This window comes from Tauraco erythrolophus, chromosome Z (assembly GCF_009769465.1).
Source record: "Tauraco erythrolophus isolate bTauEry1 chromosome Z, bTauEry1.pri, whole genome shotgun sequence".
Lineage (NCBI taxonomy): Eukaryota > Metazoa > Chordata > Aves > Musophagiformes > Musophagidae > Tauraco > Tauraco erythrolophus.
The window spans coordinates 87,667,478-87,693,909 of record NC_141496.1 but is presented as its reverse complement, the minus strand read 5'-3'; the positions used below and the strand labels follow the sequence as shown (position 1 = coordinate 87,693,909).

The 26,432-nt window shown below is 37.8% G+C and overlaps 1 protein-coding gene across 6 annotated transcripts in view; it reads left to right on the top strand.

Annotated features, from left to right (window-relative positions):
* Positions 1-26,432, top strand: part of CCDC171 (coiled-coil domain containing 171) — a 156,089-nt gene that overhangs the window by 112,644 nt on the left and 17,013 nt on the right. For 4 of the 6 annotated variants that reach the window (XM_086629576.1, XM_086629582.1, XM_086629580.1 and 1 more), the window contains one exon: positions 20,466-20,618. In XM_086629576.1, the coding sequence (XP_086485702.1) occupies positions 20,466-20,618 (153 nt within the window). Of the gene's footprint in view, positions 1-1,358; positions 1,418-13,377; positions 13,448-20,465; positions 20,619-26,432 lie in introns of those variants that run through there. The other 2 variants (XM_086629579.1, XM_086629578.1) reach the window with 2 other exon arrangements.

The window sequence follows — 26,432 nt, the reverse complement described above, 5'->3', positions numbered from 1 at the left end:
AATAGGTAACAACTTGAAATTCCTACAAAATCTAGTAAACACAAGCTATATGACTCTAGCAGAGAGTAAAGTTGCAAATGTTTCCCCAGTACAGTGATGATCACTTTTAAGGCTGTGCAAAAGGTTCCACAGGTGGTATCTTTTCAAAGAAGCTGTCATGGAGATCACCAGCTTTTAAATACTGCTGTTCTAATTCAGTGGCCTAGTAAGCATTAGCTGTTATTTGTTTTTTTTTTGTCCTATCCTAACTCCCATTCTTTTTTGACCTCAGAATGACTGTAGAAGCGTTTACAAGACAGCCTATTCCTTGTTTTTAAGAAGACAAAGAAAAGAGATAACAGAAGTATAAAAAGTTGCATTTCATGTTTGTGCAGAGTGCTTGTGCTATAACATAGCGATGTGTGCGCTGTGTAGCGTACTGGTTGTGCAGTATTGTAAACATACTTTTTGTTCATCTGACAGCTCCAATTACACGTGGTTACCCTGTACGTACACAAACAGCATCAGTGGTTCACAGTCTTATCTCACTGAGCAGTTCCTTTTCTCTAGTTACATAATGCCTGTTTGGTAACTTTCTAAGTATATTATAGAGATTTTATTATAAAATTTCCCTTTTATAGCTGAGAGTCAGCTAATTGATTTTAATTTCACTGTATGCAAAACTGTGTTAAGGACAGTGCTGCAATCTTGAATGAGGTAAGCAGCGATCACTTTAATGTACACTTCTTAATAAAACTGATGGAATTGTTTGCATGCATCATCTCTATAACCACTGCTACTACGTGTGTTTTATAGTTAGTCTCTGACAAGTATGTTTCATTTAAAGGCCTTATTATATGCATAATGTGAGACATAAAGAGTTTTCTTCCAAGTCTAAAGTCATTGGTATTTCTTGTAAAAAATTGCATAAAAAATAAGATCCTAAATTAGACAGTATGATAGGGATGAAGCACTAGCTATCAGAACTGTTAAGTACTCACGAATATTGCAGTGCTTAATTTTTGTTATTAATGCATCCAGTTAGTAGTAGGTGGTTGGAATCAGTGATTAATAATAATTTTATAGGCATTGGTTCAGCGTGTATCACTTTTTCATCATACGAGAGGAAGGAAAAAGATAGTATATTTGTATGTGCGTACACATCTGCATAGGTTATCTTTCTTCCAAATTTTTTTGAAAGCAAGTGGCTCTTAATTGCGTTTTGAATGAAATCTGCTATCCCTAATTTACTTGATGGGCTCAACAGCATTAGGGATATATATTCCTTGTCATTGGGAATACAGGAAGTCTTGGAATTTTTAAATTGCTCTTACCTCTATATAAATGTTTCTTGGGAAAAATATTCTTTTTTTTTATAGGAGACAAGTGCAAAGAAGATTGGCACAATGCACCTAAGTTGCTTGACTGTGAACTAAGCTATCAGAGATTTGTTCTTTTGTGGCATACTTAATTAATTATCTTGTAAAACCAGACGGTTGTTTTTTCTAGCAAATGGATCCAACATTCCAAATACCATGAATGCTTTCAGGGCTGATCAAACAAACACACAAATAAAACCCCTGTCATTCCCAAATGAAATAATTGTGAAGCTGTATGGGAAGTGGTGTGCATCTTTTAAAGAAGGTGTTGTACAATCTAGTGATAGACCTTTAGATAATGAAATGAAATATTTGGGACACAAAGTTCTGGGTATCTTCTCCAAAGCCTGCACTTTACATGATGGCTCTTGAATTGCAAAATTACGTAACAGATTGAAATTAAGTTATTCAACAAGAATGTCTTTGCACCGAGTGTCTGCTAAAGCCCTATGCAAGTAGTGAAAGTATGACTTAATTTGTGAGCATTTGTTAAATTCTTGGAAACTGTAACAAGAAGTACTATAATAGTTTGAAAGTGTCACTTGAGATGGATAAATAATGAAAAAAGTGCAGTATCTCAAAGAGTGAAATGGTATGATTGCCATAGCTTTGAAATACTCTGGCCTGATACTTTAATTGCTGTGAAGGATGTTATGTCACAAAGTTGTACCGTTTGTTATTTACTTATTGTATTATTTTCAAGCACCTGAAACACGGGAGAACAGGATTTAAAGTATACTGTTCTGGCCATACCTGAATGTTCCCACTGAAGACAAAAAGTGGAATTATAAATACAGGATATAGGGTGGAAAACAGCAACTGAAATAACATGAGATTCCTGATTCTAGTAGTCTTGCTTGGCAGATGACTATTTTAAATTAACCAGTAAACATTATCAACTCTTTATAAAACACAAAATTGGATTGTATTGAACACCTCTAGGAAGAGGATAATGTTCTCTTATCTCTCTCTTCTGAAAGAGGTTAGTGGCTCACAGGGAAAGTGGTCATTCAGAAGATTCATTCTGAATTGTCTCAAGTACTTTTACATCAAATATGTAATTAATATTTATGGTAACATATTTAACCTAAAGAAACAATGCATAAAGTCCCCAAATAAACCAGATAAGATTTAAACATTCATGTTTAAATAATTAAGCATTGGGGTACTCTCACAGTAAATTTCTTCTATTTGGAGATTCAGGTGCAGAAGGGTAAGAATTGGTATGAAAGAAACTACTTTAAGCAAATTTAGGTATGTCAGCCTAGTTTTGCAATAGCAATAGGATGTGTAATGCACGATGTATAATTGCTTGATTCCTAAACAGGGAAAGGCTGACAACATGCAAACCAGTGGCTTTGCCCTGCGTATGCTGGGTTATGCTCTGTATCTGCTGTTGCACATTGGTTTTACAGGAGGTACAGGAGCTGTTTAAACAAAGTAGAGAAGCACTGTCTTTATGGAGGATACCCCAGATGTTCTCACGCGCAGAGGTAACAGATTTATTCAGGAATTGTCAGTGAAAAACAGTGGCCACAAGGAACTAGCTGTGGTTGTCAGAATCACATCCGCTGTGTGTCCGAAAGACATGCATGTGGCAGAGTGATCACACAGCCACTGATGTTCACACGTGGGAGCTGCCTGCAGATGTGCAATTAGAGAAAGAGTAATCATTTTCTGTGCCATGGGAACGACCTTGACCTCTGTCTTGAAAGTCTCCATTCGTGTATTTATTAATTGGCCATATTAATTTGTGGTGGTAGCTTTTGGCCAGTATTTGTCATGGTGGGCCTCTTCCTTTTCTAGTATCTGGTTGCTAAAGGATACGATGTGACTTCTGGATGTTGGTTTGGAAGAGAACCGATATTCACAGATGAACTTTGTTGCTGTTTTGCAGGATTTATATGAATTAGAGAATCCAAATGGGCAAGTTTTGTGAGTGACTTTAATGAGGATGTGAGTATTTAGTGCATTTATGTGGTGTATGGAAAAGCGGATGTGAGGATGAGACTACAGACAGGCTTCTGGTGTAAAAAAATATATCCATGTATCCCTATTTGTTAGTATTTATAGATCTTAGGAGAAAGCATTTGTGTGCAGCCCTTCACCTGGGATGTAAGGTTGACCTGATGTTGGAAATCCCTCGTATGTTAAGAAAATTTTAGTTTACTATAACCAAGGACTTGAGTAGGTAAATCTGTATTATCCATCACTAAGCTCTCCCTTAATTTTTGGAACATACTGTACACTTGTGGTGTGCTTTCTCTCTGCCAGGTGGGTTTGAGATGGACGAGTTTTCCCTTGTTTGCCTGTCTCTGCCTCCCTCTTTTTGTCTCTCTCTGTGCCACAGGCTCTTGCTCTCCGCTGCACGCAGTCTGTCTGTGTCATCCACGCGCTCTCCGCGGCACGCCTGCTCGCCTGGCCACATGCACGCTCGCTCGCTGCTGCTCTTGCCCTTGCTCTCCCTGCCCTGACTGCTGTCATAAAATCATAGAATCATAGAATGGTTAGGGCTGGAAGGGACCTCAAAGATCATCTAGTTCCAACCCCCCTGCCATGGGCAGGGACACCCTCCACTACACCGGGTTGCCCAAAGCCTCATCCAGCCTGGTCTTGAACACTGCCAGGGATGGGGCATCCACAGCTTCTCTGGGCAACCTGTTCCAGTGCCTCACCACCCTCAGAGGGAAAAATTTCTTCCTGAGATCTAATTGAAATCTCCCCTCTTTCAGTTTAAATCCATTGCCCCTTGTCCTATCACTACATGCCCTTATAAAAAGTCCCTCTCCAGCTTTCCTGTTGGCCTTCTTTAGGTACTGGAAGGCTGCAATATGATCACCCTGGAACCTTCTCTTCTCCAGGCTTAACGGCCCCAACTCTCTCAGCCTGTCTCCATAGCAGAGGTGCTCCAGCCCTCAGATCATCTTCGTGGCCCTCCTCTGGACTCGCTCCAACAGCTCCATGTCCTTCTTGTTCTGGGGACTCCCAAGCTGAACGCAATATTCCAGGTGGGGTCTCATGAGAGCAGAGCAGAGGGGCAGAATCCTCTCCCTTGACCTGCTGCCCACGCTGCTTTGGATGCAGCCCAGACACGGTTGGCTTTCTGGGCTGCCGGTGCACATTGCCAGCTCATGTTGAGCTTCTCATCCACCAGCACTCCCAAGTCCTTTTCCTCAGGGCTGTTCTCAATCCATTCTTCTCCCAGCCTGTACTTGTGCTTGGGATTGCCCCGACCCACGTGCAGGACCTTGCACTTGGCCTTGTTGAACTTCATGAGATTCTCACAGGCCCATCTCTCCAGCCTGTCAAGGTCCCTCTGGATGGCATCCCTTCCCTCCAGTGTGCCTACACCACCACACAGCTTGGTGTCATCTGCAAACTTGCTGAGGGTGCATCTGATTGAAAGAGACCCTCAAGATCATCGAGTCCAACCATTCACCCTGCACTGTCAGGGTCTCTAAACCATGTTCCTCAACCATGTTCCTCCTCTGCTGTACACGCGCTTGTGCTTTCCTTCGGTCCACCTCTGCCTGCTGCCCCATCTCTGCCACTCTCTCCTGCTCCCTGTGCCTGTTTTTCCCAATCTGGCTCCGTCTCGCTTGCCCTGCCTCTCCCTCAGTCATTCTGTCCCCACTGTCCCTTTGGCTTGCTCCCTCTCCCCCTGCCTCCCCCTCCCACCTTGCCCCATCTCATGCGCCCTCTATCTTGCTCCCCCTCTGCCTCTGTCTTCAGCATGTGTACATCTGATGATGCAGGTTCAGGAAGTCCAGATGGGATTTATATGTACTTCTTTGCGTTTCTCAGGTGTTTTGAGGTAATTCGAAATGAAAAGTGCAATAATAACATAAAGACTTACAGTAATGGTAGTAATGTAGTCAAGTACTGACATATCTTCTGTGTTAGCAAATAATCATTACAGATTCATGAAGCACTAGGTTCCTACCATTTATTTTATGTAAATTATGTATTCATGCACGATTTAGTCATGTGTTATCTGATTGTGTTGCAGGTCCACTTTTTCTAATTAATTGCGCAAACATAAATGTAGTTTAAAGTGTTAGAAGCATCTTAATTTGTATTTATTTTCACTAGTTAATTAATTTTAGATTTATGCTTGATAGATTAGAAGGTAAAAAATATGCATAATTCTGCTGACAATTTTTCTCAAAATAATAAACACTTTCTCATTCCTGTGTTTACTTGTCAATAAAAAGTTTCTTACCAAATTGAGGAAGCAAGTGATTTCAAAAGTAGCCTTGTAATTCTATCATCAGATTTTACCCTCTCCATAGGGCAAGTCTTTGAAACATAAACAACTTCTGATGTGAGGACTTAATGAGATGGATTAATTGTGGAGTAGCTGCTCGAAAACTGAATTATTAGTGTTTCAAATCTTGTACTTCTCTTTTGGAGCCTTTTTCTTTATTTTTTTAGTGACGTGACTGTTAAAAAAACCCAAATAATTGTGTTTTTTCTCAATACTTCAGAAAAGAGAATTCTTTTTACCAGAGTATTGAAGACGTGCATCTATATATACGTGCACCCAACATGCACACACTTCTAGTGTTTTCATTTTACTTCCACCATTACACCCACAGAAGGAACTATCCGTTTCATTACAGAGGCTACAATTCTGCCTCCTCTGGAATCGAACTGCTGCTTCTTGTTGGGTAAAGCTGAGTCTTCATTCTCCAGGAGTTCAACAGCTGCTATCAACAGCACCTGGGCTGCTCTTCCTCTCTTTTCTGTCCTCTCCAAAAGGACTAATTTTCTACCTAGTGTAAAAATGTGCTATTTCTGGACTGACCACAAGCCTGCCTTCCAATATACTGTTTAAAGAGAAGTGATTTGTTATTAATATAATGATACTTTGCACTTGCAGTTAAAATACTCATAAATAAGTGTTTTAAACTCATTAGAGTAGGATGACACCTCTTGCAACCTTTGACCTTTTGCAAACTTCAATTTGTCAAAATAAAGTTGGTGTAGGACTTAAGAAACAGTACTTAACAACTAAGTAAAATGTGAATAACCAGAGATGTTACATGAAGAATTTGATCTCCTTGGATGTGTTCAGCTGGTGTCTAGAGTCATGTCTCCAGATAGGTTGTATCATGATGATAAATATTTAGAAGCCATTTTAGCATAATTTATTTTAACTGTAGTTCCTTTAAAACTTAACATTAATGAATGTTAGCAAAACACAATTTAAAACATAAAAAGCGAGGCGTCTTGAAAATGCCAGTGAAGTTGGAAATTTGCCTTTTATCATTTGAATTTCACATTCCTTCCCCTTTCTGTGGGTTAACTGTGTTCCTAACTTCCTCTCCTTTTCACAGCATTTCTTTTAGCAGTCTTTTCTTCCCTGTCCTCTATAGGCTTTTTAGTGCTCTCTCCTTTCCTTATTTTCCCCTTCCTTATCATTTGCCTCTTTCCCTCACTTTCTCAGCCACTCTTTCACTTTCTTGTTTCTTCTCTTGCCTTTCTTCATTCTAATACGTGAATACAGACTATATAAAGAACCCCTCTCAGAAGGCTTTGTAGTTACCTTGTACACTGATTGCACCCGAACCCTGTTAAGTCTTTGGCACTAGGGGACCGTAAATATCAAGGTCAGTATCTGTAATTACCAATTAATCAATTACTGAAAGATGTCTCTTTATGCCTGTGAAACTACTAACTCTTTATCCAGCCTCTCTCGTAAGCGTTATTAGTTTTGTAAAAACTTTTCTGTTAAGATCTGCTGCTGATTATCTTGGATGCCAAAGTTAGTATCTAATCATTTAACCTTTCAGTAACCTTTCTTAATGGAGAATTTTCTTTTTTGACCCTGTCAAACAATCATGAAACTATCTGCCTTTGTTCACTTAGACTTTTTCATACATCTATATCTGTTGCTTGTGGGTAGTCTCTTAGGAATGATCTGTGCTGATATGCAAGAAGGCTCTGTAAGAACTGTGTAAAATGTGATCTCGATTCACCAAGTTTATTTATTCAGTTTAGCTTCTACTTGTATTCCTAGGATGGGTTTTAATTCCAACTGGTTACCACGTTGCTCCACCTTATAGCATAAAGACCTAACAGGAAGCATCTTTACTGACTTCTAGTCACCATTCTTTTATGAGAAGAATTGCTCTAGAGACATGATGATCTCGATAGGTACCCCAAGATGCCTCAGTGAATAAGGGCAGACTCCTAAATGCTGTTAACTACAAAAATAAAGCATCATTCAATAACAGAAAACAACAAATATAGTTTTCACAGCACCTTGTTTGTTAGGCAATTTTTCTTCAGAAATCCTATCTTTCAGAACTGCATGGGGTTATCTGTGCGCAGTGTCTTCAGAAAAGCAGTAATTTTACCAGATAACCGCTGCGTAGCTTGGATGTGACTGTATTATTTGACATTGTCTGCAGTGTGTACTGTTGTAACACAGATAAGCCCACGAAGAAGCATAGCTGTTAAACCATTGATAATCACGTGGGTTACAAAATGAATTCATGAAGTGAGTACTATGAAAGATTAGGAATTGTCTGGAGCCTTACTTTTTTGTACTGGTTCTTTAATTTCAAAAACTGACAAGAAACGCTGAGCAAGTGAGTCTAAGCAATGGGAGTTAATAAGGCAGTAGACTTTATTACACGAATATCTTAGTAGCAGAAACAGAATCAAACTCTTTTCTGTTCTTAATTACATTTAAACTAAAAAAAGAAACTTCTTCAAATGCTGAATCTTTTGTTTAGTCTTTTTTCACTTAACTGCTTAGTATTCCATTATTATAAAATGTATCTCTATCTGTTTGTTATTCTTATTGATAGCTTACAGAGCAAGAAAAAATTATTAAATAATGCAAGAATTCTTGGTGCAAGAATTTTATGATGGAATCAAGGGAGACATTTCTGCCCAGATACTGCATTTGGTGGGCCTTGTAGTTAAAGACCTGGAAGAGGAAGGGTTATCTACACAACTTGAGCGAGTTATTATGGCTTAGTGATTTGCTGATTGATTTCATTTGCTGTCAGTTAAGGCTCTCTTAATGTCAGCTTTCTTTGCATAATGCCTTGAAATAAAGACTGATGAAGTTTTTCAGATTGATGCCGCTTACATAAACTGACCCTGATTTGCCCTTCTGCTTGACAATATAAGTGATGGCAGTTAGGCAAAAATATAGCAATGAATATGCAACTTAAGGATTAAGAAAAACACAGTAAACCTTTCAGCATATAAAACTAGGCATAAAAAACCAGGCCGTTCTGTTAATTCCACAGTTGTCCGATATTGAAGAGAGAGGCTGGGATAGCATCTCAAGTGGTATACCACTGAAGTGAAATTTGAAGAGGTCAAGTTTTTAAAGGATTAAAAGTTAACCGTTTTTTACCAAATTCCAATTTGCTGCTAATTCATTGTGTGTTTGGGGTTGTTTTTTTTGGGGGGGGGGGAGAAGGGTATGTAAATTGTGGCTCATAAATTCACATATGTTGTTACCTGCAAATTTTCTTTTTTACGTTGTTATCTTGCAGGAATCATAATGAACTACTTTGAAGCTGTTGCCTTGATTTTTCAGTTACTGAATTGATTGATGGTCTAGCGATATGTGCTGCTAGAATCGTAAGGTCACAAGTTCCAAGACATATATCGGACTGTGAAAAGCATAAATTCTTAGGACTGATAAAATCTATTGCTGAAGGTGTTCCAGGACAAATATGCTTGAAATACAGCTCTCATTTTTAATGAATACTTGTCCATTGCAGTACCCAGTTTCATTATGGTCGTCTTTAATTCTCCCTTCATTACGGTCTCTTTCCTCATTATGATCTCTTCCTGTTAGAAGTAAAAAGGTGGTAAGAAATTAGGGGGTGGGCAGAAAATGGAGAGAGCTGGATGGTGCTAAAGTAATGGAAAGAGGGTGAGTGTGGAACTGTTTAGCTCTTTTGTAAACATAGGGATACACAGCCTGCATGCTGGCAAGCTTACCTGCAAAGGAGTGAGAATGGCTTTTAAAAAGATAATATCCATTGAAAGATCACCATTTGTTTAACCTCCCGGAACCTTGATAGAACTCGGATTCCTTTGGATTGCTTCCACATCATGATCTTTTTCAACAAAAGTGCAGTTCTAAAGTAAAGGCCAGGAGGAAACAGTCACCCATTCCACCTGTGGGGCAAACTTACAATGCCCATTTAATGCCTGGAGACTATATTTTGGTTCTGGCCTCTCTCTGTTCAGAAGCAGATTGTGTGTTCTTTTCCAATACCAGCCTCCATTTGTAGGTCCCCAGCTTCCTGATCATACCAGAATTGACAAATACTGAAGAGATGAGAGACTGAAGCTGTTTCTTCTGCATATAGTGCCAGATGTTCTCTGCATCCAGCTTCCCATTCTTAAAGGAATAACTTTTAAAAGAAATTTAATAATTTATATTTAATATTAACTATATTATATATAGTTAATATATTAAATATATTATTATTTAATATATAATAATAAATTTAATATTGCACAAGCTAAAGATTACAAGTTGAAGTTTAAACTCTTAAGTTTTTACTAATGCTTGCAAAGACCACAGGACTGGATTTTGAGCAGCAAGTCTCTTAACATGTCAAAATGTGGTGTTTTGTCTGTACTTTGGCAAAGGTCACTATCCTAGATGCTTGATTTGTTCTGCATTTATTCCATGTGAGACTTGCTGCAAATTTTTAACTCCTTTGGGAAATAGACTGTGGGACTAAGTAAACATTCAATGCCTAGAGGGCACATAGAACAGAAGTAAATCTCGTCGTCCCTGCTTAAAAACAGGTTGGACAGAGGAAAGGAAAAAAAAAAAAAAAAGCGTATAAGAAACAGGGCTAAACAATTTCTCCCAGCCTCCAACATTTTAGTTCAAGGACTGCCTGAAACAAAATTCCTATTTTTGTATTTAACAGCCGTTTGTTGTCCTATTGGTGGTTGTTTGTTTTCAGGTTACTTTCCTCTTTTCTGAACTACAAGGAAGTGAAAACCAGGAGAAATCATCTGTAGTTTCTAGATTTGGTAAGCTGTGGAAGTGATTTCTCTGTGTTAACCAACATCCATAGGCACAATTGCTCATAAATTACCTAAGTGCAAGTAGTGGTTCAGCTCTGAAAAATGGATAAGGAGGTAGTAAGCATTTAACATCAGAGGTGGTTTGGAAAATGCTGTCTTCTAGGATGTTTATAAGTTAGGATTGCTTGGGATCCTTGGATAAGAACCACCTGCTTTTATTGGTCCACCTTCAACACCACTCAAACACACGATGTTGCAGCACCTGCAGTCATTACCAAATCTGGGAAAAAAGAAAAGCTAAAAAGGGCCTTCTCAGTCTAGTTGCAATACCCTATGATATTACGTTACTTCTGATCCTATTGTTGAAGAATAGTTTATGCTGTCTAGGCAAACTCATCTCACCAGTGCCTATCCTCCTTAATTTTCTCATTTCAGTGTTGTCATAAGCATCCAGTTTTATAAACAGAATTGAGAAAGTCACTTTATCTCTTATACTTCTAAGGACTTGGATCCAAGTGTTGACTGTTGGCCAAACAGGGGAATGGACCACAACAGCCTATTCCTTACTTGCCAGGCTCCTGACCTAATAATTCAAATCCTATTCTGCAATCTGATGATGTTTCCATTTAATAAAAAGACACTTGTGGTGCACTTGCTGAAGACAAAGCAGAAAATCAATGTCTTCCAAAATATAATTTAAAAAACCTCATCAGGTAACAGCGCATCTTTGAATTGTTGATCTGAATAAGAACAACCAGAGATCTGCCAACAGAAAAGTTAGTGTCGTCTTCTCTTTGTCTTTTGACAAGTGTCTTTCTCACTTAGCTTGTTGGCCTCTTGCATAGAAGAGGAGCAGACTTCAGTGTAGTGGAGTCTCACTCCTCCGGCAGTTTTTAGCATGTGTTGATTGGGATTTATATCTCTGTGACTTGAGCTAATTGTCATCTGTATGACAAATACAAAAAAGGAAGACAAACAGAATCAGTTTTTCTCAACAAAGATTTTGGAGTGTAAGTCCATTGTTGGTAGAACTAGATATTCAGATATGACAGAGATCATTTAATTTGTTCTTCTTCCTCAGATTATGATCGTTGAAAGCAAACTTTGAGAGGAAAATATTTTGTTTATTTCATGCTAAGCTTAAAGATAACAAATTGTCAAGCTCAGTGTCAGAACCACTTTCGGCAGACGTTGCTCATATTCTCCAGCTTTTGCTTTGGAAAGAGGGTTGCTAATGCGTGTGCTCATTGTGAAGGTCAGTAGTAGGTGTAGTGTGCTCTTGAAATTTCCTTTGACTCTTCAGATTTTGGAAGAAGAGCTGTTCTCCTTGAAATATCTAATAAAACATTTTCATGACGTAAAACAGGTTTTGAAAACAATTCTGATCGAAAATCTAGCCATTTGTTTGGTTTTTTTTCCAAATACAAATTTTGATAAAGTTCAAGAACATGTGAAGTAAACTAGTTATCTCACATCAGAGTTTAGGCAGAATGAAGGAAGAACACCTGTCCATCCTATATGTGACCGTGGACATTATATTAAGGGTGTGTCTGTTTACCTGAGGAATGCAATTCAACTTTTCTAGATCATTACTTTCTCTATATTAAGGCTGACTGGTGCTTTTTCCTGTCCTGGCATCATGAATTTGTGCACAGAACTGATGTTTTGGTGAGAAGCCAGAATGAAAAAATCAGTTTGCTATCCAACCTAACAGGTATCCTGCAGAGTTTCATTACAAAACTACAGAATGTTTGTTTATGTAGGATGAAGTATTTATGTTGAATTAAAATGCAGTGCTACCATGAGCACTTTGTAAGAAAAGCAAAGGAAATGAGGTAACTGCATCACAAAACTTTGTGTAGTTTTCTAGCCCCTGGGCTCTGTTAGTCTTGAGTATTCACCTAAAATCTGATACGAAGATTAGGACTCAGTAATGATTGTTTATGTATGAGTCACGTAATCGCAGTTGTCATATTGACTAAACCTGCCAGAAGGGACCTTTGTCTCTCTTCATAAATGGCAACTACAGTATTAGATTGTCGTCATCTTTTTGCGTGCAAAATATAAAATGGACACATTTTCTCTTTCTAGGCGTATCTAATTATTTTCTTTGTTTGAAAATGTTTTAATCTAAAATGGAGAAGCTGCTTCTTGTGGCTAGAAAGGAATAATCTATATCTCTTCATAGCTCTAGTCAAAATATTTAAGGAAATGTCTATACTGAACCCAGATTTTATGAGGTGATCATTTTCTTCTGTTGGAGTCAGTGACAGACTTTTTCTACAGTGGTTAAAAATAAGTTGGTATTTTTTCATGAGTTTCTAAAGAGATTCATAAAAGTCTCGGTAGCATCTATTTCTCTGTAAAGCCTATTTCTGTACTAAAAGTTATTGAAATTGGTGAAGGTTCATAGAGCACTCTTTAAACCAATGAAAAAACTGTATTTTAAACTGTATTTTAACTCATTGTTTCTACTATGTTGGCAAATAGTCGAGTTAGATACTTATGTTGGATAGTTTGTGGACAGCATTTCAGAAGAACAGAAGTTTTTCAGATCTCACGTTTGCCTTCCATGTGAAGTCGCTTCAGATTTTCCTCCTTAGTAACGATAGATTAATATCTGCTTCTTTTCCCTCCTTAAATTGTCTCATATGTACACGTCTATAATTAATCCATTAGATTTCAGACAGTTAACACAACGTTTAGGTAACATTTATTTATAAAAATTGATTTGCTTATATAGGATATCCTATCTGTATGTAGGAGTCCCTTAAAAATAAGAAAGAATATGCCTTTAAAAAATGATTTTACTTCTGTGAATTCAATTGTGAAAACAGAATTTTATACTTCAGCTTTTTTATGTCTTTCTGGTTCCAAGATGTCACTCCAATAGACCAAAAGCAACATCGTCCAGTTACAGGCGACTTGTACTTGTACTTTCACTCGACGTTTCACGTGGATTTTGATGAGAAGTTTTACTCTTGTTTCTCCTCAGAACTGAATGCGTGATGGAACACTGCCGTTTTTTGAATAAAACAACATCCTGACTCTTCTGTTGTGACTACTGCTGTTTAGTTCCTCTCGTCAGTGGTAATATATTGTGCTCACTCAAAGCAGATTGTCTTGCTTACAGTTGAGGCACTTTAATGTGGACTATATATTATTTTCAGTGACTACTTCTCCCTCTTTCTTTCATCCTTGTCTATAATATACACTGCAAGACAAAGTTGAAGGAAGGATACCAGCCTAAAACTTCTTTCAGTTTCCATTTCTTTCTCTCCAAAACCATTTACTTGAAAATTCCCTTCCTCCTGACAGGCTGAAATGTTCTTTTTATATCAAGACTGTGTAAGCAGGTAGGAAGGGGTACAGTGCATTGGTAGCATGTTCCCCATAGCTGTAGTTTAAACTACAACTTTGGGGCAGCAATTGTTTTCCCTTTACATTTTGCCTGTAGCTATGCTTGACTTTGTGCAACAGTGAGAATGGTCTTTGCGTGTAAACATTATTGGCCTATAAAAATCTGCATTTCCTTAATTTTGCTAAGTGGTAATTTGCTTGCATAGTCCAGAGATGTTTCTGAGTGGTCAAGGCTGCAGGTAGCTCCTTTGCTATAATGTTCTCAGGATGCTTTCTACCTGGTCATACCAATAAACACAATTGGTCTTAATTTATCAGTTTCTAGAAGATCAATGTTATTTTCGAAACTCTTACACTTTGTAGTTATTTTCATGGCAATTGTTGTTATGCCAATCCGCTGTGATTTCCAGTGGAAGCACTTTCCCTTCAGTCTCTGTCAATTTCAATGCTCCCTTTTCAATTTTCTTGTAGGAAGTCATGTCATTACCTCTTGCAGAGAATCTAGCCTTTTATTTAGAGTTTCATTCCCCTGGGCTATCCTCTGAGACCTACGGGGTAAAGTAATTGTTATTGAAGCGAAGGGGATAGAGTTAGGCCCCGTGTGTGGCACTGAGTCAGCTTTCGTTGGGGAAAAAAAAAAAGTTGTAACAGAACTGACCTGCTTTTTGGCACATTTAAATTGTGCATGCCACGCTTGACTGGAACCCAACAAAAAGTTTAGTGTCGAAATGAGATACAAGGAGAATAGATCATTAAAGAAGTGCCAAACAGCTGCAAAAGTGCAATTTTGCTGAATGCTGTTTCCCTTGAGGTTTTTTTCTGATGCCTGGGAAGCTGCTGTATTTACATCCTCCACTGATGTTGCCACTAGACATTTTGGACTATGGGTCAAGGCAGCCAGAATGGGTTTTCAAATGCTAAAATGTATAGGGCAAATGAATTTTAATACTTTCTTCCTCAAATATAACGCTCTCAAATCTGTAATAAGTATCCTGAAATCTTACTTCTGAAAACAAAAAGTAATTGATATATTGTTTTCTGACTGATTTTAACTAATCTTATTTGTGTCAGTTTGAAGCAAGGCAGTAATGACAAGCATTCTATAGTTTATCCAGTAAGCCTGCAGAACTCCACGCTGTGAAGTTTTGTTTTCACACCAGTTGCTTTTGCCTGAGCTGTGCTTCAGCCAAATTCTGTACCATAAATGAAGTTCTCAGTCTTTTCGATTCTCATCTAAGCACTTTGTTATAGTATAGGTAATCTTTCATTCTTCTGAAGTCCATTCATTATTCCTTCTCTTGTTCTTTTTCATCTTTTTGTGTATGTTGCCCTTAGGTAAATTTACTACCTGGTAACATTCTTTTTAATTGAAGAATTTCCTGAAGGGAGAACCTAACAGTCAAATGTTAATTTGGACTTTAATACTTTTTTTTTAATTGTCTTTAAGCACATTGTGTAAAGTAGATGGTCTTGTTATTCTGGCTGCTTCATCTGATGTTATAAACTCAGTGCTTGTATTGTCAGGCTGTTAGTCTGTTTGATACCTTTTAATAAGCATCATGTCACACAAGGTCTCCTTCCTTTGGTTTTGTTAGTTCTAAACAAAAGAAACAGTTCTATGATAATAGCAAGCCTGACAAGATCCTGACTTAATGGTATAATATGGATATCAAAATAAAGAAACTGGTTCTTAATCGCTTGGAATTTTATTTGTAACTTCAGAAGAGTCTAGAGCTTTAAATGGAAACTTCCATTCACAATTATTTATGATTCATAATCCAAATAAAATTGTTTTGAACTGTGTTCTCATTAGCCAAGCACTGAGGGCAAGGGCGAACATGTGCAGTGTTTTATTTTGGAATTAAAAATGCTGTTTTTATAATGTATAATGAACATATTAAATCTTTGATGAACGGTCTTCTGCTAATTTGCGTATGCTGATCTGTGTATTTCTTGCCATATGTTTCTAAAATAACTGAATTGAGAACAGTTGAAGTTTGAGTAACCTTTAAATTTCAGAAATCAATTTTTAAAAAATATATTTTTTCGTGTTTCATATTCCTTAAAGATTGTTGTGTAATTCGTCAGCATTAGGCATTTTTCAATTTAAATAAAGTACTCCTGAAGATTGCAGTCTTCCAGTCCCGTAAATTTATAGCAAATAATACATGCAAAAGCTATTTTAAAGCATCTGTAGCACTGTGCACCTTTAAATTACTGGTTCTGGAAATGGTGTACAGAACAAGGAAATAATTGGTTATTCAGAAGTAAACAGAGGGCATATTAGAAAAAAATTGGGTTTACATACTGTCTGGAGGACTGTCTCTAATGTTAAGTATTCTCAGTCCTTTTAAAGATTAACCTGGAGAAAGAAAGCAGATCTTAAATTTTGCTGTTTTGCTCTACAGTTCGCTGGTTTGTAGTTTATAAACAGCATCAAACTAGTTTGTCTCATTTTTGCTCTCAACTCATGATTCTCAGCTTCACCAACCTGTAGCTTGAGCCAGAAGTTTTTGTGTGTACCCTTGTATGACAGATGAGATGTCTTCGAACAGGTCATAAGGACCTTCTTCCTTATGGCTGCTTTGAAATAAACCTCATCTGTTAGTTTCACTTTGTTAAATTTTATATTTGGTCTCTTCTTGTGTAGGATTACAGCACGGACTCCACAGAGTGCTTCAGGTGAAATTGCAGGCAAAATCCATCATTTTCTTCCCATCATTCCTATCTTCTCCCATCATTTATTGAGCCAAGCTGGCAGTCTTATATACATGCGACCAGCCCCCTCCCACATTTTGTCCCAGTCCTTGTTTACTGTAAGAGTATTTTCTGTTCTTCTTCCCAAGGTCGCTGTTCTCAGTCCCGTGTCCTGCACATCTGTTCTTGTTACCCGTTCTTTGCAGTTCTCACACACTTCTACTTCTCTGTCTCATTCTCACGTACTTCTATTTTTTCATCCCCCGGTCTCAGGGGATTCCATCTCCCGCATCTTCTATATATTTATGTGTTTTATCTATGTGTATTCAGAGTATTGGAGCAATAGTAGATGGCTGCGCACACACATGGTGTTGTAGTTCTCCTGTCTTCTGGCCATGTTTTTACAAGATGAGGAGGCAGGCAAAACGGCCGGATGTGCAATGCTCAGGATCATCAGAGTCCTATTTTCTAAATAAATACGGATCTGAAATTAAAAATACTTTGTTCTTTTATTACGTGAATAGCACTTACCGGAATTTTTCAGAATTTTCTGATATGCTTTGAATTCAAAGATAGTTAAAGTGCTCATAGAGATTTTCTGGATGGGGATACTATTTTAAATGTATAAACACCATTAAAAAGATCCTTAGAAGTACTTAGGCTTAAAATAATTTTTCCATTGAAAGTTATATTTGAAAATGGGACTTGGGCACTCTTGCAAATGTCCTGCCTAGTCCAGCACCTTCACCATAATTTCTCCAGGCCAACCGTATGAATATATTTTTATCCTGTGAGTTGCAGCCAATTATCTGGGAAAGTCATGCATCTGTTTTCATGAAGCTTCCTATGTCTTGACTTAGTGTTGGAGCATAGGTCTCCTCTCACATTGAAGACACTTTTGACATTGAAAACACTCCTACCATTATAATTTGCTGCTGCCATATCAGTAGCACATGATGTAGAACTTTAAATATTAGTGCAATCCTTTATAAAATAAGACATTGTGTGGAGTAAAAGGAAAGGGAAGAGGTCACTGAAAAAAATCAACTCAGCTGTCCGATTAATTCCTCTTTTTCTTTGATTAACTCAGAGTAATTCATTACAATTTCTGCTCTTAAAATTGACAGTCCTGTGTAAATTTCAACCATTATTAACTTGCATCGTGTTCCATCCCTAGGAAGGCTTTGAAATCACTGAATTACAGACTGGTTGAGGTTGGAAGGGGACCTCTGAAGGTCATCTGGTCCAAACCCCCCTGCTCAAGCAAGGACACCCAGAGCCAGAAATGTTTAAAATTAGTATTCTTCAGCCCCACTATTGCTGTGGCCTCCTTGGTTAAGTCTTCTGCCACTAACTTTCCTATAATACTCATCTGTCTGAAGAGATTTTAGCTTTTAAAGTGGCCTGAGTTGCAGTAATATTGGTTCCTATAAATGTTCGGGGATCACTACATCTGGCCTTTCTGAACAGAAGTAATTTTCTGGTGTGTATATTTAAAACATTTTTATTTGTTACAGAAGACAAATTTTTATTGTTTCATGTTCCCTTCCCAGTTTACATGTCACAGTATTACCAACACATTCAAAACCACTCAGTGCTCGCTTAAATGCAGATTCTGCAGATGTGTATGAATGCCAAATTTTGTTCTATAAAAATTAATCACGAGGGTTGCTGAAGTATCTTATTGCTGTGTATACTCAAAACCTATGTATACATCTTATTGCTATGTGTACTTAAAAACAAAACACTCCTTCTTTGCAGATGAGGAAGAAAAATTCTACAGAACTGGATGTGGGTTCTCTGAAATTCTGTCAACAGACTTTCTTGATCATGGAACAATTTCCAAAGCTGCATTTGTATCTGTAATGTGCAAATGGGGATTGGAATTAAAGTTCTGAACTCCTTAAAGATGTGTTTCATCATTATGTGACAGATTTTATAACATGCAAGTGACCAGGTTCTATGCCCATTCTCCATGTATCGAGCTTTCTGATAAGTAGAACTTCTGTATTGTGGAAAACTGGTCCGTGACTCAATCTGTGACTGACGTGAATTACGTAAAATCATATCTAAAGGAACGCCTTCCACTGCCATGCCTAAAAACACGAAGTATTTTCCTTCCTCCAGATGGCATTTAGAATAAATGTTCTGCACACTCGTTATCAAGGAGTCCACGTCACCCACTGGAAGACCCAAAAATGCTATTTTCCCTAATCTGGTCCTGCCTGAGGGAAATCTAAACTGACCCTGAGTCTTCGGTAGAGTCTCGAGTGTGGAAAGAGTGTGTGCCTGCCGGTGCATAAATGCTACCTTCCACATCGGTAGTGAATCATTAGTAGCTAAGAAATTGCTTCCTCTGGACTAAAAAAAAATCTACATGTCTTAGAAAGAAGTTTGCCCTATCTGAATATAAAAGCTCATGAATGAATACATTTTTTCCTAGTTTGAAAATCTTTGAACTCATTAAGCAAGAAAACAAATGAAATAGCTGAGTTGGGCAGCAAGGAATTGGTAACTGCTGCTTCCCATAACTGTGTGGACTCAGAGTGGCTCTGGAGATGTAGGACAAAGCTGTGTAGGTCGGTGGCTTCACTAGCTTTGTGGTAGCAGAGATGAGAGGAAGAAGGTGAGGAATCATCTCTGTGCATTCTAGTTCAGTGATACTTTTACATATCATATGGGGAGTCATCAAAGGAGCACGTAAGGATTTTTTCTGTGAGATTTGAGGCACAGCTTGTTACGACGCCGTGATAGAATCCTTGTTTATGAGTCACAGGCCCAGTCCATAGACGTATTTCAATGTATGTCTAATTTTTAACATGTGGGCAGTTGCCATATGAAGACTCTCAGGCGGTTTTATATGGGGTGTGAGATACATCCACATTCTTGCTCCGTGTTGTTTGTGAAGAGCTGCAACGTTTTAGTCACGTTGAATGTGAGTGAAAAATTTTAAAAGCAGGATCAGACTTACAGAGCTATGTGAATACACTTTTAGGACTAGCACTGTATGCAAAACATTTTGGATATTGTTTCTGATCAGAAAAGATATGATGGTGTTAATTTGCCACCGCTGTTTTCTAGCTTTGACAACGGAACAACTTGGTTGATTTCAGCTATGTTAACTTTTATTCTGAAAAGCAGTAATGTGTTTGAGAACAAAGAAAGGAAAACAGTAAAAATCTTTGCGAATGCCTGTTTGTGGTACTAAGTTTATTTTTGCCTATACCACAGACTTACATTCAAAGGGCCAATTTCATATTATCTGTAATATGTTCTCACAGTAGAAACTTGCTGCAGATCATTTCAGAAGGGAAAACTGTAACTTATAAAATGTGATTAACCAGTTGTAAAGAAGACCAATAATCTCAACAGTGTTACACTATTTAGGGTAGATACAAAGTTACCAGTACTGCCGAATCATTTGTACTCTCTTGTGCTGCTAACTTTATTATCAGTCTGATCAATATTACACAGTTGGGACATTCTTCCACTGTATAGATGAAAACAATTATATTTTCCCAGCTATATTGTAATCAGATTATTTACTTTCAGAGGTCTGTAGGTTTCCTGTGTTTCTTTTGTTTCTGCCAAATTATTATTTTTTTTTTTGAAGTGGAATGGAAGGATCAGTAACTCGACTTATTTTGAAAGTATGAGCGTTTACCTGGAACTGTGTAGTGATTCTTTGTAAACGGAAATCGAACTTGCACTGAGTCTTGTATTTAAATACAGTGAAAAACGTTATTAGCTGCTCAATGCAGTACTGGATGTTTGAAAACAGATCATCGAAACACCTTCTTTTAGGGTGCACAGTAATTTGCTCGTGTTCAATTCTATTAATATTTAAGATTTTAGAAGGAATGCAAAATCCCATGTTAGACCTTCTTAATGTTTAAGTCTTGAGACTGAATTGTTTGATTTCTCTGATTAATAAAAGTTAGGTCTTCCATAATGAATTTAGATGTATGCTATCTGGCATTTAAGTATATCCTGCCTGGCACTGATGATTTATTTTACTTTTTAAAGGCCATGATTAAAAGTTTTATGGATGTCTACCAACTTGCGAGTTCCAGAATTGACATGTTAGTGAGAGAAACAGCATCTCATCAACTTTGCACTGCAGCCCTGAAGTCTAAGCTCCAAGCAGCTTGTCTTCATGAAAGTGAGAGCTTACAATTGGTAAGTCTGCTTTTCAAGTAAGTTTTGTCATTTGGATGTGATTTGCTAGCTAGCATCTCCCTTCATGCTGCATAATTTCTGTAGGGAAATACAAGTAATATTTCATTATAAACATAATAGAGCAATAAAACTAGTGTCAACACAAACCTTCTGAGACTTTTTCAGAAGAGAAGGAGGGTGGTAAAAGTTAACACAAAGATTAATTTTACTACTGTATCTTCTACGAGGACCCATTCATTGCTGCTGTCACTGGAAAACTATACATTGTGATTTATTTTTTTTTTAGCAGTACAGTAAGCGGTTGAATTTCACACGTGAAGAATTTAACCACCTAAAGATATAGCACCATGTTAAAACAATGTTATTAACTGTGCATGTAAACAAAATGTTTATTAAGAGATGCGATTTTTTTTTTTTAAGAGCTGTGGTTATGAATAATACTTCTCACTAAAGTTACAAGGTTAAAATCCAATTTCAGAAATAATTTCTTGTCTAAAATGTTGCTGCCCACAAAGATACTGGGACTTGTTTAACGCTAATAAGGTGATTCTTCAGATCTGAGATCTCTCTCTAGGGGGATTACTGAATGCAGATGTATTTGTGTCACACAGGCAGGAGGCCAGACACATAAACTGTCATAAATATGTACCCAAGTATGTCTAGAATGAGACTGTGCAAGCTGTGCAACTTGCATACACTTGATATATTTCATCTCCATCTTTCTTTACTTTTCCACATAGGATAAAGCACAAAGCTTTGGAGTTTGGGGTTTTTTTTTTTTCGTTCTCCTCTCCTTCTTCCTTTCTCTCCTTTTATTCTTGTGAAGCAAAGGACCATAAAGAAAAAGAGGATTGTTTGCCTTTCTTTTTGAAACTGAAGATCCGTAAGAAGAGAGCTGTCACTAATGCAAATTATTTAAACGCACGGGCAAATGTATATTCAGGGGCTGTGGCTGTGCTTTGGATGTTTCCAACAGAATTGTATTAATTTCTTATCTTGATTCTAAATTGGATCATTACGATAGAAAATTAGTGAAAATAGGAAATATATTAATCAGTGCAGAACTTCAGTTTTAAGATTTTGAGATGATAATCATTGAATGAAAGCTTTGTTTTATTTGTGACTGCACAACCTTTCTAAGAAACTAAATGAAATTGCTTCGCTGAAATTGCTTCTTTTCTCCTCCAACCAGGCTTTCTTTATATTTTCTGCTAGGTTTACATGTGTCCTGCTGAGCCTGTGCCCAGTGTAATTGGGTTGCTCCTTTGCCTGTTATGATTGTTTTTGTTGTTTAAGTCAAGATGACCACTTGTGTACTAAGGATTGGGAAGTCTGCCAAACTTGCTGCAGCGAGGTTTGCTTTCATTTGGATTGAGAGAGCTTTGAGCAAAGATTATGCTAGTCCTGTCTATGAAGGGCTGTGCAGTGGCTCGATATGTTAGTGAAAACAGACAGCTTGGCCCCCCAGCTCTCTGATGCCTCTGATTAAACAGTGCTTTTTAAGTAATTTGTGTCTGCCCACGCTATCAATGTAAAGATGATGCTTTTTGCATCGTAGTAGGATCAGTTGGCCCTTCTGTACAACCCTCTGGGGAGAAGAATAGTTCTTCCTTTACATGCAGTTTTAATTTGAACCTAAGCATCAGCATTAATAGAAAGTGTCTTAAAATTTTAATGTAAAGGCAAAAAATTCAGAATGACGGATTGTCAAGTTTCCATGAAAAAAGTATAAGTGATCATGGTATATTCTGTAGTATTCAGGTTTTCTGTAAGGCTTGTCCCTAATATTTGCAAAAGTTGCATCAAGCATGACTTTTAATAACTTCAGGCATCACAGCTTTCCAGAGTGACTTACATTTTAAAGTTTCAGCCAATACTGTTCTGTTCTGATTTTGAGGAAGAAGTTTTGCATTAAATTTCTTTCTATATTAAAAAAGTAAACCAGATTTTTTTGCTTGATTATTTTAAATGAAAGGGAGTAATGCCTTTTCTTGAGTATCTATTTGAATTCATAATTGTACACGCTTTGTTGGTTTCAATCCACTGCGTTCAATCACGTTTCCAGTTCTAAGTAACATTGCTGGCAAAATTTTTCATGTAGGAGATAAACACAGCACCTGGACTGTATTACTTGCAGGTCTTCATATGACGTATGCTTGTGTTCCTAGAGCAGCAACCTATTGCTCAGTGCTGAACACGTTTTGGAAAACTCTTTCAGCTGTATACCATATGTGGACTCTCACCTTAGAAGACTGGGATTTATCTCACCATGTGGTGCCTTTCTCTTGATGTCTTGTATGCTAATTGCGTAAGCTTCTTGCCCTCCAAACTGTCCATTGCATCCAAGTTTGGGCCATTCATCAGTATTGGTCTTTTCCATGTGCAGAAGGTACTGCTTTCCTAGTTGACCTTTTTTGTGCGGAAATTTACTAGCTATGTTGCTTTTCTTTTTATTCACACCACATTTTTCCTCTTCTGTTGCTTTGGGTTTTGCTGATAATTGTAAAAACAAAACTGATGCCATAAGGCAACATCAATGATTCTGACTCCTCATCTCAGACTCTGAATTGACATCTCCATCCTCCAGTCTGCTTCCAGTCCAACCACTTTCCTTCTAGTCGATAGTGTTTAGATTCTGAGATTGCTATGTGTGCTCACGGTAATGCTAACAGAGAAGAACAGGAAGGGATATGATTATGATGGACAGAGGTGAGATGAACGCTGGAAACACTGCTTACAGAGAAGAGAATTATTATGAGGGATGAAGGGGCGTCAACAGAAGAATGTCTCTGTACTCTTCATTAGTGTCCAGCTATCTGTCTGTCGTGCTCGTCTCTGATGATTCTTCCCCTGTGCAGAGAAAGGCCTTGTGCATTTTTCATTCTTGCAACTCTTTAAAATTCAGTATGGCTGAAATAAAGATTGTTGGTTTTCTACCTAAACATTCTTTATTTCCCATTGTTCCCTATTCCTGCATCTCTTTTTTTAAAAAAAAAATTCTTCTGGTTTTGTCTTTTTTTTCTCTGCCAAGTGCTTCTGAAATTTCCCTTACATTTCTAAAACGTCTTTTTATTTCTGTTATCAAACCATTAATATTTTGTAATAGTCTTTTTTTTGCAACCATAACAGTTTCACTTCTGTGCATTTCCTTGGTTTTAATATTTACTTTCTCCAAAGTGCAAGTACTACAGTCACAATTCTGTTCTCCATGACTTGTTGCAACCCCATGTTAAGGGTCATATCTGTAATTAGAGCTAATAAAAATAAGAGTTCAGCTTATCGTTGATGTGGCCATATGTAATCTTGACTATAAGGATGTAGGTTGCCAGAGGAGGAACAGAGAAGCCAGCAGTCAACCTTTAGCATGAAATAAGATGGAGAATTATTTCACTGAGCATTGAAGTCAGTACTGGATTGAGACTACCTTTTTCTCCATGTAAGAAACTGTCTTGTTAGCCTTTACGTGGCTCTGCCTTTATGCCTTCATATGATTGCCCTTAGGAAAGCTTAATGTGCCTAGGAGGTGGGTTTAGTGGAAGTACTTCACTGGTAGTAACTAACTGTACACATGATCTGTAGGTAAGCAGAGAAGATAACAGCTAAAATGTTCTTGTATTTCTTTTTTCCTGCCTATTTCTTGTTCGGCCACATCTAGTAATATGAACATCACGAACTGGACTGCACTTCAAGGTTTCCTATTAAACAAACACTTGCCAGTTACTTCAACAGTACTGGATTGTGCTGCTTTGATCCATTTTACTTCTTCAAATACATCAGTTTATTACTATACTTGCACTTTCATTCAGCGTTGCAGTGGTAAGTAGGCTTTGAACTGAGGACTTCTAAGTGCTGCACTGTGCAGTGGTAGTCATAAGCAATTACTTTGTGGGTGCTGCGGGGCAACGTGTGGCATCACATTAGTCACGTGGCAAACATGTGGATCCACGGTGTCTGTACTGCCAAGGAGTTTGGTGCTGTAGGCACAGCATTGTGGGGAGTAGAGGCAGTGACACCGTGTTTTCCAGTGTGACCGGACACACACAGGAACTGACAGAGCTCGATTAATTGTAAAATTTCTCCAGAGTGTTTTCGTAGCTTTCAGCCCTGAGATTTTGTGCCTGATGTCACTGCTACTGTCAGAATTTTAAGAATTTAACATGTTCTCGTATCAGTTTTGGCAAACAAAAGAAGCCATTGTTACATTCCAAGTGGACAGGTATTTCTCTGATCCTGAATGTGCGGCTGATCTGGTGCTATTCCTTCCTTTTTCTGTTTTCACTTCAGAATCAAAGGAGAGTAGAAAATGAAGGGGGAAATACAGTAATTTGTAAAGACGATAAAGAGAAAAAAGCTTTGTGTGCACTGGAGAAATGGAAATTTGGGAAGCCGAAAGAGTAACTTTAACTGAAAGGGGGAGAAGGTGAGTTTCAGATGGCTGAGAGGGGTGAAGTGAAGGTCTGTAAGAAGAGCAGGGTTCTCTAACCACAAAAACAACTGTTGTCTTTGGATGCTTCTCCTAACTGGGCTTGAAAATGAAATCACTCATTGCTTTATGTGGCTTTGCATCATCTTTATTTTTTTTTCCCCCCATAGTTGTGGCTGTGTCTGTCTGTTGTCTGAAAATGCCTAGTGATATCACTTAAAGTACTGAAAATACAGCAATTGAGGTTTTGGTCAGGTGAGAGAAGCGAGTAGAATGATCTTAATGTGTGACAAATCCATATTTATTGTTGAGACAGTAGTAATTGACATGTGCTCTCTTTTTTTTTTTTTTTTTTTTCCGTGTTGGAGAACTGCATTGACCAAAATGTACACTTTTCTTCCTACTCCGAGCAGTCAGCTCTCAGCGCTCATGATCTACTTGAACCCTCTTCATGGGAGAGAGAGAAAAAAATAAATATTTAAAACTCGAACTCTGCACCACTGACAGTTTCTTCCTACTCAGCCAGGCTGGTCAGGGCAGTGGTTTTACATGTTTTTCCCCCATACTCTTTTTGTTTCCTTGTCACCAGTTCAGTTTGTGTTTCAAGGCTGAGTCCTGAGTCTGACAGGGAAGCAATGTCTTACATTTAGAATTATGAGGACAGAACTGGAGAGAAAGAAAAAAAAAAAACAACCCTATTTGGTTTTTACTTGCTGCACAGGAGAAAGGCACTCACGCCATCGGTGTTGTGCTAAAAGTTAGAGAGCGTCTCTCATGGGCCAGAGCCATATCTCTTGTGTTAGGACATGGAATGACTGATGTAGCTGGGGGAATTCTTCCCAGATGTTGCAAGAAGCAGATAGGTCCTGGCCGAAAACTCTGCTTGACTTTTCCACTACTTCATGCTAGCTTGATGCACAGTTGAACTGAAAAGATTTTTTGAAAGATTTGGAATTGAACTGGTTTTGTGAGAGAGTTGGAGATACTAGTTCTTAATTTGCCTTGCAAAAAATAGTCAGACTTGTTATTTTTATTGTTACCCTTTGTCTTGCAGTGTTTTCTTGGAAATAGTCTAGGACAGAATTCAGTAAGATACAGACCTCAAATAATTGTAACTTTTGCACAGTACTGTTAATTACCAGTGCGTGGTTTATTTACTGTGAAATGTATGAATGTTCTTAAAGTAATAGTAAGTAACAAAAAATCTGACAGGCCCACAAGGAGAATTTCACAACTATTGAGATGATAATAGACATGAAATAGTGAAAATACCAGTATAGGCAAAAATAGAAAGCTGTATTCATAATATTTATTAACCCTGGAGTCTCTATCATCTGGCCGAATCCACAAAGTAGTAATATCTTCCAGAAGCTATTTTTTTTACGGAAACA